Raw genomic sequence first — 22,421 nt, 5'->3', positions numbered from 1 at the left:
TGGTATTTTGTGCCACAGTTCAGAGAATTGGATCTGATGGATTTACAAAACGTCAATTCATCCACTTCTCCCAAAATACATGAAAGTAGAGTCCTGCACGGGTTCGGGTACCCGCAAATTTTGCTCAAACGGGTGAAAAATATCCAACTGTGTCGGATACGGGTGCGTGTCGGGTCGGACACGGGGGAAACACGGGTCTAAACACGGGTTTAAAACGATAAAGTGCAGATATAATTGCGTGGCAGATATAGTGTTGTAGCTGCGTCTGTTAGGCCTACTCAGTTTTGTGGTAACGTTAGCCATGTTCTTCATGTAGCCTACCGGCCTTTTGACAGCTTCGGCTGAAGTTGTCCTTGTGTTAATTGTCGTTATAACTTCTGTATGACCTGGCAATAAACATTTTTGTAAGTGTGTCTATAATGTGATTGGCTAAACTGATTTTATTTCGGGTGCGGGTCGGGTGTCGGTTCTATTTTAAGCGGGTCGGGTCGGGTGCGGATTTTAATTGGTGCTGTTGACGGATAACGGGTCGGATGCGGTTTGAAGCACTGCGGGTACGGGCGGGTGCGGATTTACAAAATCGGACCCGTGCAGGACTCTGCATGAAAGTAAGTGGCCGGTGTACTGCGAGAAGAATAGAGTAAACTTTAAAGCTACTTACACAATGTGTATCAGATATGAAAATTCATTGTTTTGCTAGTACTAATATGATTTTATATGTCTCAAACCTAAAATAAACATTATGGGGTTCAAAACACTGAATAGTTGTGATATATGACAGCGCTGAGTGCGTCCGTCTCTGGCTCAGCGCTAGCCAACACGCGAAAGCACGTTTGAATTTAGCAGCTGATCAAGTGATGCACTGACCACTCCAATCACACCAGTGTGATCGTACACCCCAGGGACCAGCCAAGACTGATCACAACGATGTGATCTTATGTGCAAAAAGGTATGTAATTTAAACGGATGATTTATGAAAAAATTCACCCCCCTCACAGTTGTCATGAAGGGCAAAATTAGCTATATAGACCAAAACCACTTTTTGTACCAGGTTGTGAACATATTTTTTTCTGCTGTAAAGTTGGGCATTTTAACATGGGGTTCTATGGGATTGACTCTCTTTTGAAGTCTGTCTCTAGCGGCCAGTCGATGAATTGGAGATGAACACTTCCGTGTTCGATTCAAGAGAGAGAGACCAGAAGGTTGCTGCTTGGTCAAGAGTCCACCTAAAGCAAACACTTACCACAATAATGGTGACTTCAAACTTTATTATTTTCAATAAAACATCAGCATCTAAACCTTTGTTAATTCTCAATAAGAACTTTTGTGTGAAAGAGTCAAACTAGATTGTAATAAGTGAAGACGCTTAGATTTTGAGAGATCTGTCCTTGTTTAATGTTCTCCTGGGATTTAAGGGTTTCTGTTGTCTGAGTTTTGTTGGTCACCATTGTGCACTTTAAAGAATATATGATAAATAAGTTATGACAACATATGCTTTTACATTGCTTTAACTCATCAAAATAAGTTAAGCAATTTTCAACTTTTATTTATGTGATACAAGATTCAACTAATGTTTTTAAGTCAGTTTAAAGTAATTTAAGTTGAAATTACTTAAACATCTAAGTTGATTGTACTTAAAAATGTAAGGCAGCAACTTTTTTTTTTTAGTATTGAAGAGCAGAGTCAGTGCTTCAGCCCAGGATGGGCCAGAAAACATCGACAATATGCTGTATGTTGTTTTATTTAAAGGCAGTAACCGTGTAGACACTAACACAGTGATGTCTATATACATTAGCATGCATGTGTGCTACTGCTAGCTAACAGTTAACTGTAAGATATTAGCATTTTACAGAGAAAGTGTTTGATCATAATAATTCAGGAAATACTTGTAAAATAGTGTTTTTCTTTAAACTGTTTATTGAAAATTTCAGAAAATTTATTTTGGATATTTTACTTTAATTTTACGTTTGTTTTTCGGCAGTTCGACCATTCTTTTTACGATTTGACTAGTTTTTCAACAGAGGCCATTTTACATTCGAAAAAAATTAACAACAACAGACTCCTGGAGATGCAATAGATGCCTACGTTGATGAGCACTAGTTTAAACAAGTACAAATACATTTTATCACTTTTAAGTTCTAAAGAGAAACCGCACAGACAGTGGAAAAGGATAACATTTTTAGTGTGCATGTGTTGACTGCCTGTGTTCGTGCATGCTATCAAATGGAGTATACTTTAAAAAGCTACGAGTTTGGCTGTACAGATACGCTAAGCATTTGCATAAAATCTGATGCATACTTTGTGTATTATGTAAATGAAATAAACTTTGACTAATTAATAAGCTAAGAAACACCTAGGATCGGCTGTGAGAGAATGTTTACCCACAGCTGGAACCAGCTTCCAGTGTCACCAGATGAGCTCCAACAATATCCATGTTAAATTTCAGGATAACAACACTTTTACCTGTGCATTCTCTCACTAAAAATAAATCAAATAATGCAGTTCAATGTTCATTATTTTCATTCAGTTTATGTTCTTTCGTTTACAGTCTTTCCTTTATATTGTGGCAATTCACAGCTAGAAAGAAGTTTAATATTTTGATTCTGAGATATCAAAATATGGAATGGAGCGACGTCTCAATTAGAGGGTGTCTACCGCAACCACTCAATATATTAAACCATAGCAAAAGAGATGGTGAAGTGTGGCTGCAAAAAGTTCATATGTACATTACAAAAGAAAAGAAAAAGCCTCAAGAGGTGAAGGATGCAGATGATCATGAAAGTGGTTTTGCCCCACAGATTTGCCCCACATTCTGCAGGGTGAACACTGACTTAATTTCACAGACACGTATTCTCTGGTGCCATTTTAAATTGCTGAGCCATTTAAAACTCTTTCCACACAAGGAACACAAATAGGGTCTCACATCCGCATGACTTTTTAGGTGTATATGTAAGTGTGATGGCAAAAGAAACCTTTTATTACACTGTTCACAACTAAATCGCCTTCCTCCAGAGTGAATGAGCAGGTGATTTTTGAAATTGCTACTTTTTCCAAATGTCTTACCACACTCAGAACACTGCAATTTTTTTCCGGAATGAGTTTGCAAATGACGTTTCAGGTCTTTTTGATATGTGAAACTCTTTTCACACTCAAGACACGTGAAAGGCTTCTCTCCAGTGTGAACTCTTATGTGAGTTTTAAGGTTTCCTTTAAGAGTGAAACTCTTCCCACACTGAGGGCAGGTGAAAGGCTTCTCTCCAGTGTGAACTCTAATGTGAACCTCAAGATTTGCTTTGTTTGTGCAACTCTTTCCACAGTGATGGCACATAAAAGGCTTTTCTCCTGTGTGAATTATTACATGATTCTTAAGGTGATTCCTGTCTGTAAAATTCATTCCACACTGCTGACATATTAAACAGTTTTCTCTTGAGTGAATCCTCACATGGTAATTAAGGTTTCCTTTACGTGTGAAACTCTTTCCACACTGACCACATATGAACGGCCTCTCTCCAGTGTGACTTCTCACATGGGCATTAAGTGTTGCTGTATATGTGAAACTCTTTCCACACTGAGGGCATGTGTAAGGCTTCTCTCCAGTGTGAAGTCTCATGTGAGTCTTAAGGCTTACTTTATGACTGAAACTCTTTTCACAAGAAGGGCATTTGAAAGGCTTCTCTCTGCTGTGAATTCTCATATGAGCCTTAAGATTTTTATTGAATTTGAAACCCCTTCCACACTCTTGGCATTTGAAAGGCTTCTCTCCAGAGTGAATTATCACATGCCTGTTAAGGCATTTCATGTCTGGGAAACTCTTCCCACACTGATGACATATATAACAGTCTTCTCTTGAGTGAATCTTCATGTGGCAAATAAGGTTTCCTTTACGTGTGAAACATTTTCCACACTGAACACATATGAACGGCTTCTCTCCAGTGTGAGTTCTCATGTGAGTCTTAAGATTTCCTTTTAGTGAGAAGCTCTTCCCACACACTTTGCAGGGAAAAGCGCTCTGTCCAGTGTGACTTCCCATGTGGGAATCAAGTGATGCTTTATATGTAAAACTCATTCCGCAATGAGGGCATGTGTAAGGCTTCTCTCCAGTGTGAAGTCTCATGTGAGTCTTGAGGCTTACTTTATGACTGAAAGTCTTTCCACAATGATGACATATTAAAATGTTCTCTCTTGAGTGAATCCTCATGTGGTAATTAAGGGTTACTTTACGTGTAAAACTCTTTCCACACTGATCACATGTGAACGGCTTCACGCCATTGTGAATGTTCATGTGATACCTAAGGTTTGGTTCTGCTGTGAAGCTCTTTCCACACTGTTGGCAGGTGTAAGGCTTTTCTCCAGTGTGAATTCTTAAGTGGCTTTTAAGGTTTCCTTTTTGAGTGAAACGTTTTCCACACTGTTGGCAGCTGAAAGGCTTCTCTCCTGTGTGAACTCTTAAGTGGACTTCAAGGTTTTGTTTTTGATTGAAACTCTTTCCACACTGACGGCAGGTAAAACAACTGTTAGTGTCACTCTTTTGAGCTCTTTTTCGTGAGGAAGTCTTTTCAGTCTGTGTGGATTTTTCTCCAGTCATGAAATCATAATGTTTCTCATACTGATCTTTTTCTTCCATCAGTTCTTGACTTTCTTCTTTCAGTACCATCAGGGCTAAAGCAAAAAGACAAATACAAGTTAACACCAGTTCTTGGCACAAAGCAGACATCAAAACCAACACAAAAGGCATTAAAGCATTAAAACAAACATCAAAAACTATAGAAAAAGCTACTGAAGGAGGTTTTTCTTGTAATCTCAGAACCTCATCAACTGTCACAACAAATTGCCAGAATAAACCCTGTCTTCCATGTCAGGGACTGGCCCTCCGATTGAGAGAGAATATTCCCCAACGCAACCAGAAACCAGATGTACAAGGACAGTAAACCAATAGGTGTTGACTTCAGCTGGATTTTTACCAATCTGTGAGATTTTGCCGCAGTCGGGGAAGGAGTCAGAAACTTTCTACTTCCTGTAGTGAACTTTATGCTTCCTGTTCCTCTCATCAGTAAATCCAGCCAATTGTAAAACTGCAGTGTCATCAGCTTGTGGTACTTTGACGGTGATGTGGCATCAGACAAAACTTCTAACCGCCATGCAGTGTTGCAAGTCAGACACTGATTGTTGAGTGCAGCGCCGCATGTCGAACCCATCTAATGTTTCTTTGGCCATCTGGGAGCCACAAGCAGACCCTTGTGGTGGCCCAATGGTGGCCCGATGCCCTAAGCACCAGTGCCCGGTTGCATAAAGCACCTTAAGGCGAGACACTACAGGTGAATAGGGTAAAATTTTAAAATAATAGATATCACCATGAAACTTCCTCAGTTGATTACTTACACAAGTATATAAAAAAAATGTATTACAAGTTTTTGAAATTTGTATGTTTAATTATGCAAATTAGGCATTATCTAATTAAACATTTTCGGTAGATAGATCTGAACATATGATAAAGCCAGGTGCAAAATTCTTTTTTCATTTTGTTTACACACAAGATGAAAATAAAAACTCAGAGGGATTTCAGGATATATGCTTTCATTACCTAGGAAATCAAAATATACTGTCCATAGCCTTAAAAAATCGATTTTCGCCATATTTTTTTTATTAAAATGTCACATAAATCAGGCCAGGAATGATTTATTAACAAATCCCTCTGAAAATATCTTCAGAATACTGCATGTACAAGTGTATAACTGGAAAGTTTGGTGTACACAGGTGCTACATAGGCTGAGATGTTTCTACTGAAGAATGACAAAAAACTGATTTTGAGAAAACGGCATTTAAAGATTTAAATAGGGGAATTTAATACATTTCTATTGGAAAAAATTGCTCAAAAACAGAATAAATTCTCAGGCCCTTAGTTATAATAATATATAATATTACAAACTCATGAAAACTGATTATTAAATAACATGGCAGGCATATAAGGCCTACAACTGCAGTAACTCAATTAATTAACATTGGCGTATCATGCACAAAGTTGCCAACAAAACCCACGCTAGACAGTTGTATGTACACAGAACAAGACCAACAGTAGCTGTCACAGCTTTATAAACTCTAATTATTCATTCCAGCACCATATGTAGGTCCCTCTGACATCTCTTGCTGGTGCCTTTTCACTTTCTTGTCTGTGCTCACAAGTTTTCGTTTGCGTTTTGCACTTGCGGACTGAATGGCGTTTGCTTTGGACACCCTGAGCAGGTCTGCCTGCTTGATGGTGTTTCACTGTAATAAGTGTGCTCTCCAGCCATAAGTTTGCCATCACATTAAGCATAGCTGAGGCACCCTCATTAAAAGAGGAGATGGCCATGCTTGCCGCTGCCTCGACCTTGTTCTTGCCCACAAAAACAGTTTTTAGGCAGCGAGCCCATATCACTGAATTAAGGCACTCGTTTGCATTTTGTGTGCCACCATGCTGCATTCTTTGCAGCAAGCTGTCGCTTGAAATGCGGTGATAGATGGGGAGAAGTTTCTGGCCCACCTCATGGGATAGGTAATTTGCAGCATGTCGAGTGTGGCTTTCGGGGGTCTCATCTTTGTCTTCTGCCCTCCGATACCAACACCTAGATGGATTGCACCTAGTATGCAATGGTGTTTCGTCTGTTGACATGCAGTGGAGAAGGCCTGCCCATATCTCTGCTTTCATTGTATCCAGTGACCCCTGGTTATTCAAAATTGCCCCCCTGTAATAATTTTGCAGTGTTTTGCATTTATTTGCGGTCAGTTTCCCCAAACCCTTGCCTCCCAATTTGCGCTCGGCACTACATTTTCTGAGCACTGTGCCCATTCGCTTGTGAGCATGGTTTATGCATTCCAGCTTTACAATCTCATGCCCAGGGTATGGGTTCAGTGACAGTACTTCTTTAAAAGCAGAGCTATCCCCATCTGAGAGCATCTCAGTGTACCGCAGCTGGTGGCGACTGACTGATCTACCCCACATCCGCTTTGCTGCCTCCTGCTCCATTGCCTTACTAGACCCTGTGAAATTCTTGGCACAGTCAGTGTGCGTCTCCCTCCAGCTGTCAAATTCCTCCACAGTAATCTTCCCCTCATTCTTGGCACTTTGCTTTAGGACACAAGCATGACAGTAAGAGGATAATACCTCAAAGTCAATGACCAGTCCTGTTAGAATATCAATGCAAATGCCAATGCCATAATGGGAAGTGAAGCCTCTTTTTTGCCAGGTGCCATCAAAAGAGACACCAATGTTAATTACAGCATCAGCATCCTCCCTCAGCAACTCTGCTAACTCTGGATCAACGTCTGCATAGGCCTGCTGGATCTGCTCCCTAGTCTTGTGCAGTGACTCCAATCCTCTCTCAATTTCCGCCACTAAAATAAAAATGCATGTTGTGTCAAGAACTGTTCCTTTTTTGTTGAGTTTATTGAAACGGTACACTTGAGTGGCAAAAACCCAATTTCTTTTGGAAAGAACCAGGGAGTAGACCATGCAGTTATAGCAGCCAATTGGACAAGCTAAAATAAAATAAAATTACTATAAAGAATAAGGCCATCCTATAATGTTATACTATTACAACAGATCCATAATTGTGCGTGCGTGTGTTGCAGCCTACTGTTAATGTGTGTGTGCGTGTGTGTGTGTCTCTCTCTCTCTCTCTCTCATTTTATTCTACTGTTACGAATCCATCTTTGTTCCATCCATGAAAATATGTTCACTGTTACAACAACACTATGATAAATGTAACAGGTCATTAAGCCGCTTGTCCACCAGCGTCCGAGAAATTTTTGTTCCGACGCGACGCCTGTGACGTTTTCGCTGCTTGGGGGCGGGGTTTGTGGGCTGGACATTGTACGGACATCATTTGAAGTTTTGGAGGGATAATTTCTGTATAAATACTTTTTTATCATTTATTTATCATTTCGCAATGGATTTCGCAATGGATCGACGACGACGACTCATCGCTATCAGGAACCGGGTGGTCAGCATTGCGGTGTTGTACCTGCGTTGGAAGAGGGGAAGACGGCAGTTCTGGGTCCATCCCATCCTGCTTGGCCGGCAGCAGAGTGGAGAATATCACCGTCTCGTCCAGGAGCTGCAACTGGATGATGACCGGTTTCAGCAGTACTTCAGGCTGTCGAGGGAGCTCGACAATCTGGACAACATCCCTCCAGGCATAATTTTTTACCTGGACATTTCTATATATGTCCAGGCTGGAATCATATATTACTGGAAAGTTTGAGACAGCAATAATAAAAATTTTCTCCATTTTCGCGCCGGGAAAAATGTACTTTAAATATGAAACCATAGCAACGGCCATACACAAATTCTCGCCGCCGAGTTTCCATTGGCTGCTCCCCCGCGTTTTGACGCTCTCATTTGCATAAAGTATCCACCGAGATACTTTTTTGCAGCGCCGCTGTTGACCAAATCGACGCGACGCGACCCATCATGCTTTGCGGGAGCGTTTTTGCTGCCTGACGTAGTTCCATAGGAAATGAATGGGCTTTGGCGTCGCTTCAGAAATCGAGACGCTGGTGGACAAGCGGCTTTAGACCTCCAAAATCAACATCCCTGTCCCATCCCTGTTTCCAAAGCCTACCTGTCACTCTCTTGTCATGCCTCTGGTATGTTTTTCAGGTGAAGGGAAGGGATCCCCAACACCTTGCTGACCTTCCTCAGTGCAGCATATCCCATCCCTAATTCATGGGCCAAAAGCACCATGCGGACATTTACGTCAAAAGCGACATCACCTCTCGTCTCGCTATGCAGCCGTGTAGACGCTTCGCCTATACCCACTCTCTCCTTTGCAATTACTGCACTCTAGAAGCAGACTGCTACAAAATCCATGGTTCACTGGATCAATGTTAATAATAAGATCTGATGCAGCACAATTAGGGCACAAGAGATCATTTATTAATTCATTCAGACGTGCGACATACATAATCAGCCACTGCTGTGTCGCACAGTCAGCGGCACTGTCATTAAACCCCCCTAACGACAGCTTACGGTCAGATGTGCTGCTTCCTGATGGTTTTTCAGCTAATACATCCGATTGTTTTCCCTTCACACATCTTGCAAAGCGCAATTGCTGTTTTTTTTTTCCTTGATAGTTGCGGTGTTACCGGCATTTTCGGAGGTCCCGCGCTGAGGTAAACACAAGTGTCAGAGTATGGCACGTGATGCGTCCGAGCGAATCACGTTAGCAGAAACCAGCTGTAGCCAATGAGATTTCGTCATTAGCTTTAAATCCCCCTTTGGACATTCACGATTTGTTACTGATAGAAAGGAAATGCCCATATTTGGGTTACATAGCGTTGTGCAGGAGACTCAGAGCTTTACAGCGATGCCGGTCATGATAGACTTCAGTGAACAGACAGATCTTGGCATGTCGCGTTGGAATGCTAACTTCCTGGTAAATTCGGGAGAAACTTACTGCCGCAAGTAAACAAAATGTAATAAAATAAACATCTTAATGTATATTTTCAACTTTTTCTTTATAGCAGTTTGAAAGAACCTATATTGAAGGAGTAAATTAGCCCAAAATCTCAAAACTGACCACTGCATGAAAAATCTATTTTTTTGCCTGCTGTGTCTCGCCTTAAGTGTAATTTTCCCTTAAGTTCGCCCTTATGTTTCCCTTAAACCTAAGGGTGTTTTGAAAAAAACCCTTAAGTGTTACTTAAGGGTTTCTTTAAGTGAAACGTCATAAACACTTAGAATTTCCCTTAAATGCTGTTTTTTCTTTTAAGTAATCCCTTAAAAAGCGTTAAGTGTTGCATAAAACCCCTTAACGGTCATTTCCCTAAGTATAACTTAAGGTTTGGAAATCGTAACCTTAAGAGTAACGCGGACAAAAATAAGACGACATGGCTGAATTTATGGAACCAGCTGAAGATCATTATGTGCCAAGAAGAATTTTTAGGGATAGGGAAGAACCCTTTGGACCAGCTTAGCAACAAACTAGACGGCGACCTTGACCATGTCACACATCGCAACCACTCTTTATCTGCGGTATTACAACTGCTTATAGCACTGCGTTTTTCTGCAACTGGGAGTTTTCAGACGGTAGTGGGAGATGTTTTCCACGTGCATAAATCGTCTGTCAGCAGAATGGTTCACCGGGTTGCGGGGGCTCTTTCCCGTCATTTAAACGCAACGGTCAAGTTCCCGCAGTTACATTGGGATTTAGTTTGCTTTTCAAAATTGTTTTTCTTTTACCATATTAGTCAAGAAGAATGCATTTCTCCTCCTCTGTCCAATTAGGTTTTCTTTTTTTATTTTCTTTATCCATTCCAATATCCTAGCCTACTTTATTTGATGAAACTGCGAAATTGCTAGTGTTAGTGTTTTGCGTATCTATGGCAACAACAGACTTTTATAACGTGAATCCAGGATCGCTGTCGTGAAACACTTAAATGTTTCCCTTACCTAAGAGAACCGTTTAAGAGATTATATGCAACACCCTTAAGTTATTCTCTTAGGTAAGGGGAAATCGCCCCTTAAGTATCATACTTAAGGGAAAAACTTAAGGTGCTTTATGCAACCGGGCACAGGAATATTAAGGCTTACTATTCTATTAACTATATTATACTAGTCTTCCAAGCATTTTTAAACAGTGCATCTATCCCCAAAGTGCATCTATCCTCCCTGGCTGTTCAGAGAGAACCACCTGCAGCAATGGGTTGCCTCAGTTGTGGCAAACATCCATTTTGGCTATGCTGAAGGCAGTGCTCTCACGCAGTGGTTCCCAACTCTGATCCTGGAGTACCCCCAACACTGCACATTTTGGATGTCTCTCTTACCTGATACTGCACATTTTGGATGTCTCTCTTACCTGATACACCCATCTGAGGTGTGTCTGAAATCAAATACTTCCTAACTATATAGTATACAAAAAAACAGTACCCCAACAGAGTATTATGTCCGAATACATAGTATTAGAAAAACAGTAGACGAAAAGTACCTAGATGACCTACTACTTCCACTGAGATTCTAGAGTGTGCATTCAATGGACACTTTACTATTCAATGAGGCCACGAGAGGGTATTTGTGAATGGTGGTGGAAGCGATGCAACTGACGGCGTAGGACACAATACAAAGACAACATTGTGGATGTAGTGTGTTCAAATTTGACTAATCCCACACACATTGATACTATATAAACCTATATTATTATATTATTTTTGTTTATTATAACATAATATAGTTAAACAATAACATGAGCAAGAGTACTGTTTTTCCAAATATCAGCAAATGTGAAAAAGTTAAATAAACAAAAAGTTTATTAAATTATTAAATTACATTTAATACACAACATTGTCAATGTTGATATTTCCGCTCTATTTCGAATTGAAAATAGTTCTAAACAGAACAGAACTGTAGCGCTTCTCTGAGCAACACACAGCGGTGTTTCGCTTTGTTTGTGTTTTTGATTCTCCTCAATGATTCAATGAGATTCATAAAGAAAACAACTTTTTCCTGAATGAATCAGCCGTTTTGAATGATTTAGTGACTGAATCATAAACACTTTCCGTCAGCTATTGGTGGTTTTAGTTTCCCATTTAAAAGTAGGCCTTTCTTTTCATTTTTCCCCAACATTTCATATTTCTATATTTAGGATTTTATATTTAAAACATTAATCTCGTAACATTATTAATGCAATTACAATCACCACCTCGGATTTTATTTGCACTAATTTCATTTGATTGGTAACAGCCAGTTATTCATTCTCATTAATAAAGTATTTGGAGGAAAGTATGGTTTGTTTTCATTAACATCTACAGTATGTATTTATGAAAATTTGGGTTATTTTGTAGATTTCAATTATGAATTAACGCAATACTACAAAGTAATGTGATACTACTCTTCCTTACAAAAACGTTCCAGATCTGTTAAATTGTGAGGGTATCTCCTGTGCACAACCCTCTTCAGGGTTCTATAGGATTCAGGTCTGGGCTCTGGCTGGGCCATTCCAAAACATTCATCTTTCTTTGCTGAAGCAATTCTTTTGTTAGATGTGTGTTTTGGATCATTGGCAAACTGAATGGTAAATGTTCTGAATGGTGAATGGTGTTGATGTATACTGATATCAGCAATCTGCCAAAATGAGAAAAAAAACTAAAGACGGTAGAGGTCTTCATGGGTCCAAAAATTCTTACCCGACCCAAAGAGACCCTTAAATGTGCTACCCGGAACTGACGCGGACCCGTCTATTTTTTGAAAGCTGGACCTGGGAAGACACAGACCTGACAGGACATTTGCCCGGACTGATCATTTGCCCGGACATTTGCCCGATCGGCACATATTCCAAGTTAATAAACAAGTTACGAAAATTAAACTTTTTGTCTTACTAATGTTAGTAGCCATATCCCTTGTATCTAACTGTGATGCATACAATCCTCTTTGCCAAGAAAGTTCCATCCATGTTATTCCTCTCTTGCCGATTGAAAGAGCATGCGCTCATTATTCCAGCCGCTGACGTTAGCATTATTTATTCGAGATCATCTCTGTGATCTTCAAGATCATTAGGCAGTTTTGATTTACACGCTTTTTTTTTATTTTACATTTGCGTTAGCAATCTTCTATCACTTGTTTCTGCTTTTTCTTTTCCTGTGCTCTGATCAGGAGATTCAGATTCTCTTTAAGAAGATGCGTAATAGCACCACCTACTGTATAACAGTGAAAACATGGATAGCTGGAAAATTCAGTCAATGGCAGGGAAAGAGTAAAGTAGATTTGAAGTCAATTCCTATGTACACTACCAGTGGACTAGCCTACACAAAAATTCAGGAACGTATCCGTTTTCTTTATAAATCAATATTTTCCCCCAAAAAATTAAGTTTATAAGACAGTATGTAAAACTATGTGAAAAAAGTATTTAATAGGCGACTCATTCCAAATATTAAACACAACTACATGCCAAGTAAACTTAGAATACTTAATTATACTTTTAAGTATATCTCAGTGAAAAGATTGAGTACTCTGATAGGCCAAATATGCTTCAATTTTTCTGTCAGTATACAGTTTTAATCGAAATTATTCAACCCCCATTGCAAATCAGGTTTATTGAATCTTCAATGAATCCATCTTGCATTCCACACGCTGCAGGTTTCCAGTGCCAGAGGATGCAAAGCAGCCGCAGAGCATCATCGAGCCCCACCATGCTTAACTGTAGGCAGAGGGTTCTTTTCAGCATATGCTTCATTCTTCTTCCTCCAGACATACCGCAGATCCATAGGGCTGAAAATTTCCATCGCCGTTTCATCGCTCCACAGAACAGAATCCCAAAACTTCTGTGAGTTATTTATATGATTTTGAGCAAATTGGAGCCGACCTTTTTTGTGCTTTTGGGTCAGTAGTGGTGTACGTCTTGGATTTCTGGCATGCGTTTAGTACGCGCCTTACTGTGCAGCTGAAACCTCAGTGCCTTTTGCCACCATGTCTTGCTGCAAGTCTTTTGCAGTCATTAATGGGTTTTTCCGAACCTGGCCTCTCAGAAATCTTGTTGCAGTCGTTGATAGCTGCCTTTTTCTGCCCCGTCCAGGTAGTGTCACCACTGTTACTTTAACTGTGAACATGCGAACTATGCTTCTAACGGTGTCTCTAGGAATATTTAGTGCTTTCGCTATCTTTTTGTTCCTTGTTTGTGAAGGGCGATGATATCTTCTCTTAACTTTTTGGACCATTCTTTTGTCTTAGCCATATTTCTAACATACAGTCAAACGTGACATTCAAAAAACTTAGCCAGTCCTGATATTTCATGTGTTCTAGCTCAAGCACACTTGGTGCAACTAATGAAGCCTTAGATTAGTTGCATCAGGTGTGCTTGAGACAACACCTGTTTTGCAGATTTGTGCTGTTGTGAGGGATTCTATTCAGGGGTTTAATAATTTTGAGACTGCAGAAGTCATTAAAAGTTGCATTTTCAGTTGAATTTTGGGAAACCACTTGAAACATTTGTTGTATTGAGCTATTTCAATTACTTGTTTGATTTGTTAATTGCAAACAGCTGAAAGTCAGTACATTTTGCCAACAAACCTGATTTGCAATGGGGGTTGAATAATTTTGATTACAACTTTAAGTCAAGTACACTTAAGTGCAATTTCAAGTATATTTCTGAGAGGTATATAAAAAGTAGACTGGGGGGGCAATAAACCAAAAAATTCTCAAGATCAATTTTTGAAGGGGACACTAATAATACAGCCAAAATTGTACTTCTAGCTTACACAAAGAGATGGTTGTTTAAATATGAGTTAGGTTCATAGGTTCACCATGCGGTCATATTATAATTATTAAATTATCTTGTGTCCTCCACATAGAATTTTAGGTTTCGTCTGGGACAGACAAGCCCACTGATCTGCCACTTAACATCATATTGAGCAAGTCCCAACACACCAGTTAGATCTACTGTATATATAGGCCTAATATCAGTTCACACATAGGCTTATCGCTGTTTTAGTTGTAGTGGGTGACTTACTATCCAACAAACTACTGTATTAAACAAGCTACCAAACAAGCTAGGTAACATTATAATCGTTGATATTGCAGACTCATGAAAAAATAGATCGGATATCATAATTTATTTTTTCATGACTAATTTATAAATGACAGAGAATCATCTGTATTAAAGAGAAAAGAATCACTTCATCCGTTTATTAAAGTGAATAAGATAGTCTTGAAAGCCAACATACTGGAGTTCCACAACTACTGAAGAACTTGTTCTCTCCCACTGAACTTGTGTGTGTAGGTGAGTGTAAAGGCGGAAAGCAAGCAGTAGACCAAAGCACTGTGAGGCAAGGGAGGGGGACTCAAAATGTTTCTGAACTTAAATCATTTGTATTGTTTCACTACATACACAATTATTAAGTATATATCATTATATTATTTACAATACACAGCGTGGTTTTAATTATATTTTTAGGGGGGGAACAACCCTCAGATTTTAATGTTAGTATGATAATATTTTGTTTGTAAACTAAGTGTTTTTGACCCTCTTTATTTTTGATTAGGTTATAAATATTGTTACAGTAGCATCAATGCGCATTGCACAAATGGTGAATACAGCAATCATTGCATTTATTTCCAAAAGGTTTGTCTGGTCATGTGATCTTAACATGTCCACATGAGGCGACCCACTCCTTGACAAATAAAACCACTTTAATTAGGCCACTCAAATGACATTCTTCAGAAAAAAAAAATAACCCTGCTTTCTGGAATTCCTCCAAGGAAATAATGTGTTTGGCACTGATTTGATGGATCAAGTGCTTTTGAGTTCAACATTTTAATAAGGTTCAAATGACAGAGTTCAGCTTTGAGAATAAAACCAACCTGTTTGTTCCTCAGTATCTTCCTCTTTCACTCTGAATGTTTCTTCAATCTTCATGTCTTCACTCTCCTCTTTAATAAACGCCATCTTTATAATAGCATGTCACATGGATCTCAGTTGCTTCACCAGGAGTGTTTCTATGCTTGGACACTCTGTCATGTTTAAAATGAGAATAATTAACAGATAGAAAAATAAATCCAAACTAAATATATTGGTGCGTCTCAATCAGCTCCCTAGTTCAGTAGTCAGGGCACTGGCAAGGGAGAGAGTCAGAGTGAGAGTTGATAGTCTTAAAATGTCTGATTATACAAGCCCTCTCACAAAACAATGAAAACTAGCACTTCAAATTAATAAAAGACGACAAACTATACAGACAATTCATTTTTATTTAAATTGGTATTTAATGATTTGTAGATACATTTATAAGATTACATTTTCATGAAAACATTTGCATTTTATTTGTAATCACACATTGTAAAAGTTGCTTTTACAACATTTTGAGTAGCAGGTGTCATTCAGTGTGTTGCGTTTCGCAAAGCACTTCGAAACATTAATTTTGATTTATTTTGCAAAGTAATTAATTCAACCGATTCAATTAAAAAAAAAAAAAAAAACTCCGGCATTATGGTTTAACTGGTGAAGTTGTAGCTTCAAATGCAGATGAAAACGATTGGTCACATATTCATCAATTCCAGAAAACCTGTGAAATATGTCAATTACAATTCAGCTGATAAATCTTTCAAAAGATGCTGATGGTTCCTCAACACAACACCATCTGTTGTTTCAATATTATAGGACCTTGGTTGCATTCGAAGTAGTTTTATCTTTGTGTCTGACCTCTTCACCAGCACAAACCTCTCTTTGTCTCTTTGCGGATCATTTTCATCTTGGCATCAGCAACAGGCAAGGCTTCTACAACCATGTCCAACATGCTTGGATATCTTCTGTCAACTTTTCACAAGAGAATGCAGTTTGATCAACTGCTCTGGACAAGGTACCCGCCATACAAATTAAATTGCCTGGTGTATAAAACACAGTTAGTTCATAACATTGCAATTAGGGATGCTCATAATTAACTGGTAAACTGTTAACCGACAGTAGGAATTTTAATCGATTAATACTATCGGTTAAATGGCTTAAAGTACATTTTCAATATATTTTTTTAAACATTTGCTCTGTGGTTAAAAAAAAAAAAAAAAACGCTACACATATGAAATTAAGTTTTTGAGAGAAAAAATAAAACAGGTAAACTGTGTATAAGTTGCATATCTTTAAATATGTCAGTTCCATTGTTTTGTCTCAAGATGCACATTAGTAATGTTTTTCAAGGGCACGTTTATAAAAGCTACTTTAATAACCTAATTGAACTAATGCCTACTCCTGGCTTAATCTAAGCCCTGTCTGTGAAACTAGGCCTAAAAACACTATAAACATAGCTATTAGGGCTGCACGTTTAATCGCAATTTCCATGTAATCGGACTTAAACCGATTTGGCTTATCGCGATTTTGAAATCACAAATGCTGCAATTATTTTTTATGCACAGTTTGTCATTGATGTACGGCTCTGTAAACGCTGCTCTGTCTGAAAGCACTGTGAGTTTGAGTCACTTATAACGTGCATTTGAAAAAGCAACATGCGTCAAACAGCTTTCTAAACATGAGAAGCATTTATGAGCCTCTTGTCCAACAAAAGACAACATTTAATAACATGCTTTTACTCCAAACTCACTTCATAACGACAGTTGAGCATCCTTCTGTGAGATGATTACACAGAATAAGGCAGTCGCATGTTTATTAGTCATGTTTAATCTTCGGTTTATTCATCTACAGCGATAGGGATTTCCTGGAATGATGTGTGGGGCATATTTGGCGTGTCTGCGTGAGCGCCCTCTGGTGTTCAGATGGAGCAGCATTTACTACCGATCAGTCGCACTGCACTGACAAGCTGCGCATAAAATAATTGCAGCCTTTGCCAAGTCGCATGCAGTTTCATTGTGATTAATTGTGCAGCCCTAATAGCTGGGCTATAGGTTATTTTAGTTCTCCTCACTCCAAAACAAATCCTTTCAGTGTAACTGTATTCAGAACAGATCAAGAAATAAAAGTAGCTATATAAACGTCAAGCCAAAACGTTCATTAAAAACTGGCATTTTTTTTTCTCATGTTGCTATTTGAGCATGTAAAACTAAACCCCTGGAAAACAAATTTTTAATGGGTTATCAATTCTAATTTTATTTTATTCAAATTTAATATAATATTGCCATTTACCGGTTAGTAATCAGTTAATGAGCTTCAGTTGTTGGTAAGGGAATACATACAAAATTGTCATCCCTAGGAGGGTCAGAGTTTAAAGATCAGGGTAGGATTGCATCTGCCTTTTGTAAGTTTTTACTTGAATTGGAATGTGAAGTCCACACTAGAGGCTTATGGCTCATTTCCACTGAGCGGTACGGTACGGTACATTTTTTAATATACAGTTGAAATATAATACTACTGTTTTTGTATCATGAAATGTAGTTTTAAGAGTTTTTCAGGCGAGAATGTAGTTGTTTAAAGCTCAAATCTGTGGTTTATTTATAAAGATTTATGAAAATTTTATCCAGGTTGTGAGATCCAGCGATGACCGGGCGCTCGGCGTTCATGTACCCCGCCTGGAACAGCCTTTCCTCGGCTAGTCGTTCTGACGTTTCCCGCTGACTCTGACGTCTCTGTAGTGGTTAAACATGAGATATAATTCGTCTTGTGTATATCTAACGGGCTATTTTTGGTCTCGTGAATATATAATTTGTTCCCTGGCCAATCGTTTTTTGGCTGAGGGCTAAGTGAAATTTCATAACTTTATATAAGCTATTTAACTTTACCGTTGTATGGTTAGACTAGAGCGCTGACTTTGTATGTTTGACTGAATTGTTTGCTTTATTTGTATAGCTTCTTGTACCTTTTACTTTTATAATGGCTAATATTGATAAAACTGAAATTTAACAAAAAGAGACTGGGTTGAGTTTTGTCATTTTAAATTTTAATACAACGAAGATGATCTGTAATGTTGTTTACTGCAACATCTGTTGTTTAGTACAAATGAACATATTGCCTGGAGCAAATGTTTAATATTTTTATATTATATTTAAACGAAAAGAGGCAGGGTTGTGTTTTATATTTCGTTTTGTTATAAAAATAGGCTAACGTTATATGCAGTGAATATAAGCAATATGCGTTGCCTGAACCACATTTGTGTGGCTATAATGTTTTAGATTTCTTTAAATGAAAACGTAAAGAGGCAGTGTGGTGTTCTATAACATATTTCGTTTTATTGTTGCCTATACATACAGAGATAACCGGAGTAGCAGAGCGAGCTGAGTGACGCGCGCTGTTCCATTTGCAGAATAACCGGACTCGCGTCCTCGGGAGCCATTCTCCTGAGTCGGACTTGGCAATTAAGTCCGAACTTTGCGTACTTGCTATTGAGAAACGCCTAATGTTGGCGCTTGGCTTCTTGTGACAAATACGCCGAGAAGCAAGAACAAGATCTGCTGTATGTCATCATGTTGTATATGTTGCTTTCTTCGTGCGAAAATGACGTTGATCGCTTCTTTCCAGCATAAGCTACACCACACCTATCAAGTAAGGGTACTGTTGGCAGTGGAAACGCAAGCCAATTCATGGTTTACCGACCCGAACCGTACCGTACCGTACCACTCAGTGGAAACGAACCATTAGTAACTAAGGTACTATACGGTTATCCTGACCACACGTGACCACAACCGCTCTTGGTTGTTCGAAACCCCAGTGACGGGTAGGTTTAGGGGTGGGGTTGGGGTAGGTCATCACATGTGGTCCGGATAACTGTATAGTACCGTAACTAATACTAGCTTATTTAACTAACTCACCATCAATTTCACATAAATAGTTAATAAATCTTTGTTATGCTTGATAATTTGTTGTTGAGCAGCTTGTTGAGCTCAGCTAATGTATGCACCGTTATTAATATAGTTCCCGCATGTGCACTGCAATAAATTAGAAGTAAACAAATCGGTTTGTTAATGGACATACTGATGGTGAGGAATGACAGCTGCAACATCTCATAATGTACCTCAAACTGAGTAGCGTATCACAGAAACGTCCTGCTCTAGTCGTCCTTACGATGGAGGTTCGTGTTGAATGACTAGTTCTTCCAATGTTTCATCATCAGACTCGCGCTCAGATCGATATGGTAAAAATCAACGTCATCATTACTGTCTTTACAATTTAATAGATGAGCTGTAGGAAGCCTCCGGACAGAGCTGAAGATCAGTTATGGTAATGGGAGTATAGCTTCTGACAGGGGCTGTAAGTGATAGACCAATCACAATGGGGTTTTATAGTCGGTTTATGTGTTTAATAAAGCCTGTGGTAGACATAACTTGACGATACTTTGACGTTTTGTTCTACAACGTAAATTACATACACCATTTTTACACAAAAATGCAAATTTTGAGGCAGTTATGTTAATTTTTGATAACGTACATGTTTAATAAGTAGCCTAACTAGAAAAGACAGCTTGGGGTGTGAGTGTGTGCAGTGTACTGTCTAGAGGTGTTCGATTCCGGGGTTTTCGGAGTCGACTAATTCCCGACTCCCACTGTAGGAGTAGATGATATCTATTCCCGGAATCGACTCCATTTACTTTAAGTCAAAACACGGTTTGTAAATATAATATATCACAAGATAGCCGTCATTATTACACACAGGCTATTCTTCTTTTTTTTTCTTCTTTTTTTTACAACGCAAAGCCTAAAACTACCTTTATTAAAACAACACACTTTTAGCATGACTGGTCAAATTAATCCAGTTTAGAGATGACATTCCCTTGAAATGCATTGTTTCTAGCTGTTGCCAATCTAAAAAGGGAAATGTAACAAGAAAAAGCCTTGGTCGAATATTATTTCAGAGATAAATAAATGAGAAAGTAGGTAATGAAATCTTTAAAGAATTAAACTAATTTATCCAAATGTTCGGGTGAGGGCGAATAAGCGCACTGTCAATTCATCAAAATGTGAGCGAGTGAAAAGTGAGCGATTTCAGACACAGCATTTCACAACGAGAGTCGATTCCCGTGCTGGAGTCAACTCCTACAATAGGGACTATTAGGAGTCGAGGAGTCGACTCACTATGTTCTGCAGCTGCTGGAGGAGACTTCTGCCGTTACACAAATCACAATTTGAAATCACAATTAAACTTTCTCACTATACGATGTTTGATTTACAGTACTGATCAGAAAACTCTAAAATAATATAGTGAGATAATAACTCCAACATAATTTATTGAGAGAGTATAATTTTAATGTACATATTGCACAGGTTTTTCATAAATGAACATGCGGTCGATCGTTCACATCTGCATTAGAAGTAACAACTGAACAAGGACAACAGTTACACCGTGACAACGTTCTCCCATCTCTGCAGTGCCTGAATTCGTGTTTAAGGGAAAGTGATTCCTGATACAGGGAGCGAACTGAGACGCACCTTTTTGTAATGCAGATACTCATATGTGCAGATGCGCTTTACTCACAAAAACACTGTTCACAAATGTTGGATAAAGCATTACAATCTTACATTCCATAATAAATATTTTAATTGATTAATGTTTTTTTTATCATTAATTGATTGAACGATTTTAATCGATTTAAACACCATAAATGCTTTAAAACCACAAACCTTTCTTCAGCCGAATCACAACAGACGCAGGACCGCGGCGCAGCCGTATGACGTCACAACGGCTGGAGGGGGAAAAGCCGTCTTTTTACAATTTTAAAAATATTAAAATATTACTATTTTATTTTGTCTATTAAAAAAAATAAACTACTAGTGGAAGTGTGAGATTCTGTCCATTAAAGGCAAAACTGTGATGTAGCCTATTACAAGGGTTCAGTCAGGAACCATTCCTCAAAACAAGCCTTTTTTCCATTTTAGTTTGATGCGTAGCCTATGTCAAGAAAACGAACTTAAATAGGGCCACAGACTACTTTAAAGTGACAGGCCCTTTTTACATCTGGTATTAGTGCTTGGTTTGTTTTTTTGTCTTCAAACTACTTAAAACTTCAGCCGACAAAGTTTAAATCCAATCTGTTGAGAGTTGAACACACAAAGAAGGTAAAATTCCCTTCTATAAAATTTATTAACATATTAATGACATGAGTTATTAAAATTGTTGTACGACGATGTGCATTCTATTTAGTTTATTTAATGCACCTTGCTGAAGAAAAATAAATAAATTAGGCCTATTTTATGATTTATTTAGATTGTAGAAAGATGTTGTACTAAGAACACAAAATATGAATTAGTATTCATTCGCATTAATCCAAGCGTGTAAAACGTGCTTAACTTTTATGAAAGTAAACGGGGGAAAAAACGATCAACGCCTGTAGATGGCAGCAATAGACTACTATTACAATAAGGTTTCATAGTTGACATGAACTAACAACTAGCAGTATTTTACAGCTTTTACTAAGTAAATTTTGACAAAAAAAAACAAAAAAACAAACAAACACGTTTTCCACCATGTCTTAAAATTTGTAATTTTAAACCTGCCCTGGCTATATGGCCTAGATTGTATATTCAGCCACCATGGATTCCAAAAGAAATCCGAACTGGCGGCAGGAAGAAGCGCTACTGCTTGCTGAATTAGTTGAACAACAAAAACATGTTATAAAAGGTAAGTTCAGCCCAACATTAACCAGCGCTGACAGAGATGATCTGTCCAAACGAGACGTCAAAAACATTCTTCCTCTCCTGAAAGATTCGTGCACGTCTCTGTCTCCTCAGTGTCATCACTCCTAACCACTTGATAGATCTATCGAGCTGTCTTAAATAACTGGGAGAGTAAGAGTGATTCTTAGCTTTAAGAAATTTGATAACCTGCTTTTATACTTACAGTAAGTTTGAGAGTAGGAGTAAATTTCATTAATTCTCAGCACTTAAAGACTAAAATGGCACTTTGAGAAGCTTGATAAATACGGGCCCTGAAACCTGAATGCACACTACACAATTAGGACATCATATTGTAGGTTAAACCTGTACACACACACACAAAATTAATACTGCACAAATAATAACATTT

General features: G+C 38.5%; 1 protein-coding gene across 2 annotated transcripts; it reads right to left on the bottom strand.

Moving 5' to 3' along the window:
• Positions 1–1,251: 1,251 nt before the first annotated feature.
• Positions 1,252–21,072, bottom strand: LOC311081049 (uncharacterized protein). Of its 2 annotated transcripts, none has more exons than XM_084111446.1 (3): positions 21,020–21,072; positions 15,329–15,478; positions 1,252–4,659 (listed from the first exon to the last, which is right to left on the bottom strand). In XM_084111446.1, the coding sequence occupies exons 2-3, from the start codon at positions 15,411–15,413 to the stop codon at positions 2,774–2,776; spliced, it is 1,971 nt and encodes a 656-aa protein (XP_083967572.1). In that variant the 5' UTR covers positions 15,414–15,478; positions 21,020–21,072; the 3' UTR covers positions 1,252–2,773. The 2 variants fall into 2 exon arrangements, with proteins under 2 accessions (XP_083967572.1, XP_083967573.1); XM_084111447.1 differs by having other exon boundaries at positions 15,329–15,463.
• Positions 21,073–22,421: the final 1,349 nt, after the last annotated feature.

The sequence above is a fragment of the Abramis brama genome, assembly GCF_963993115.1.
Source record: "Abramis brama genome assembly, chromosome: 4".
Lineage (NCBI taxonomy): Eukaryota > Metazoa > Chordata > Actinopteri > Cypriniformes > Leuciscidae > Abramis > Abramis brama.
Note: the sequence above shows the minus strand (reverse complement) of the source record. Positions and strands in the feature narration are given on the sequence as shown.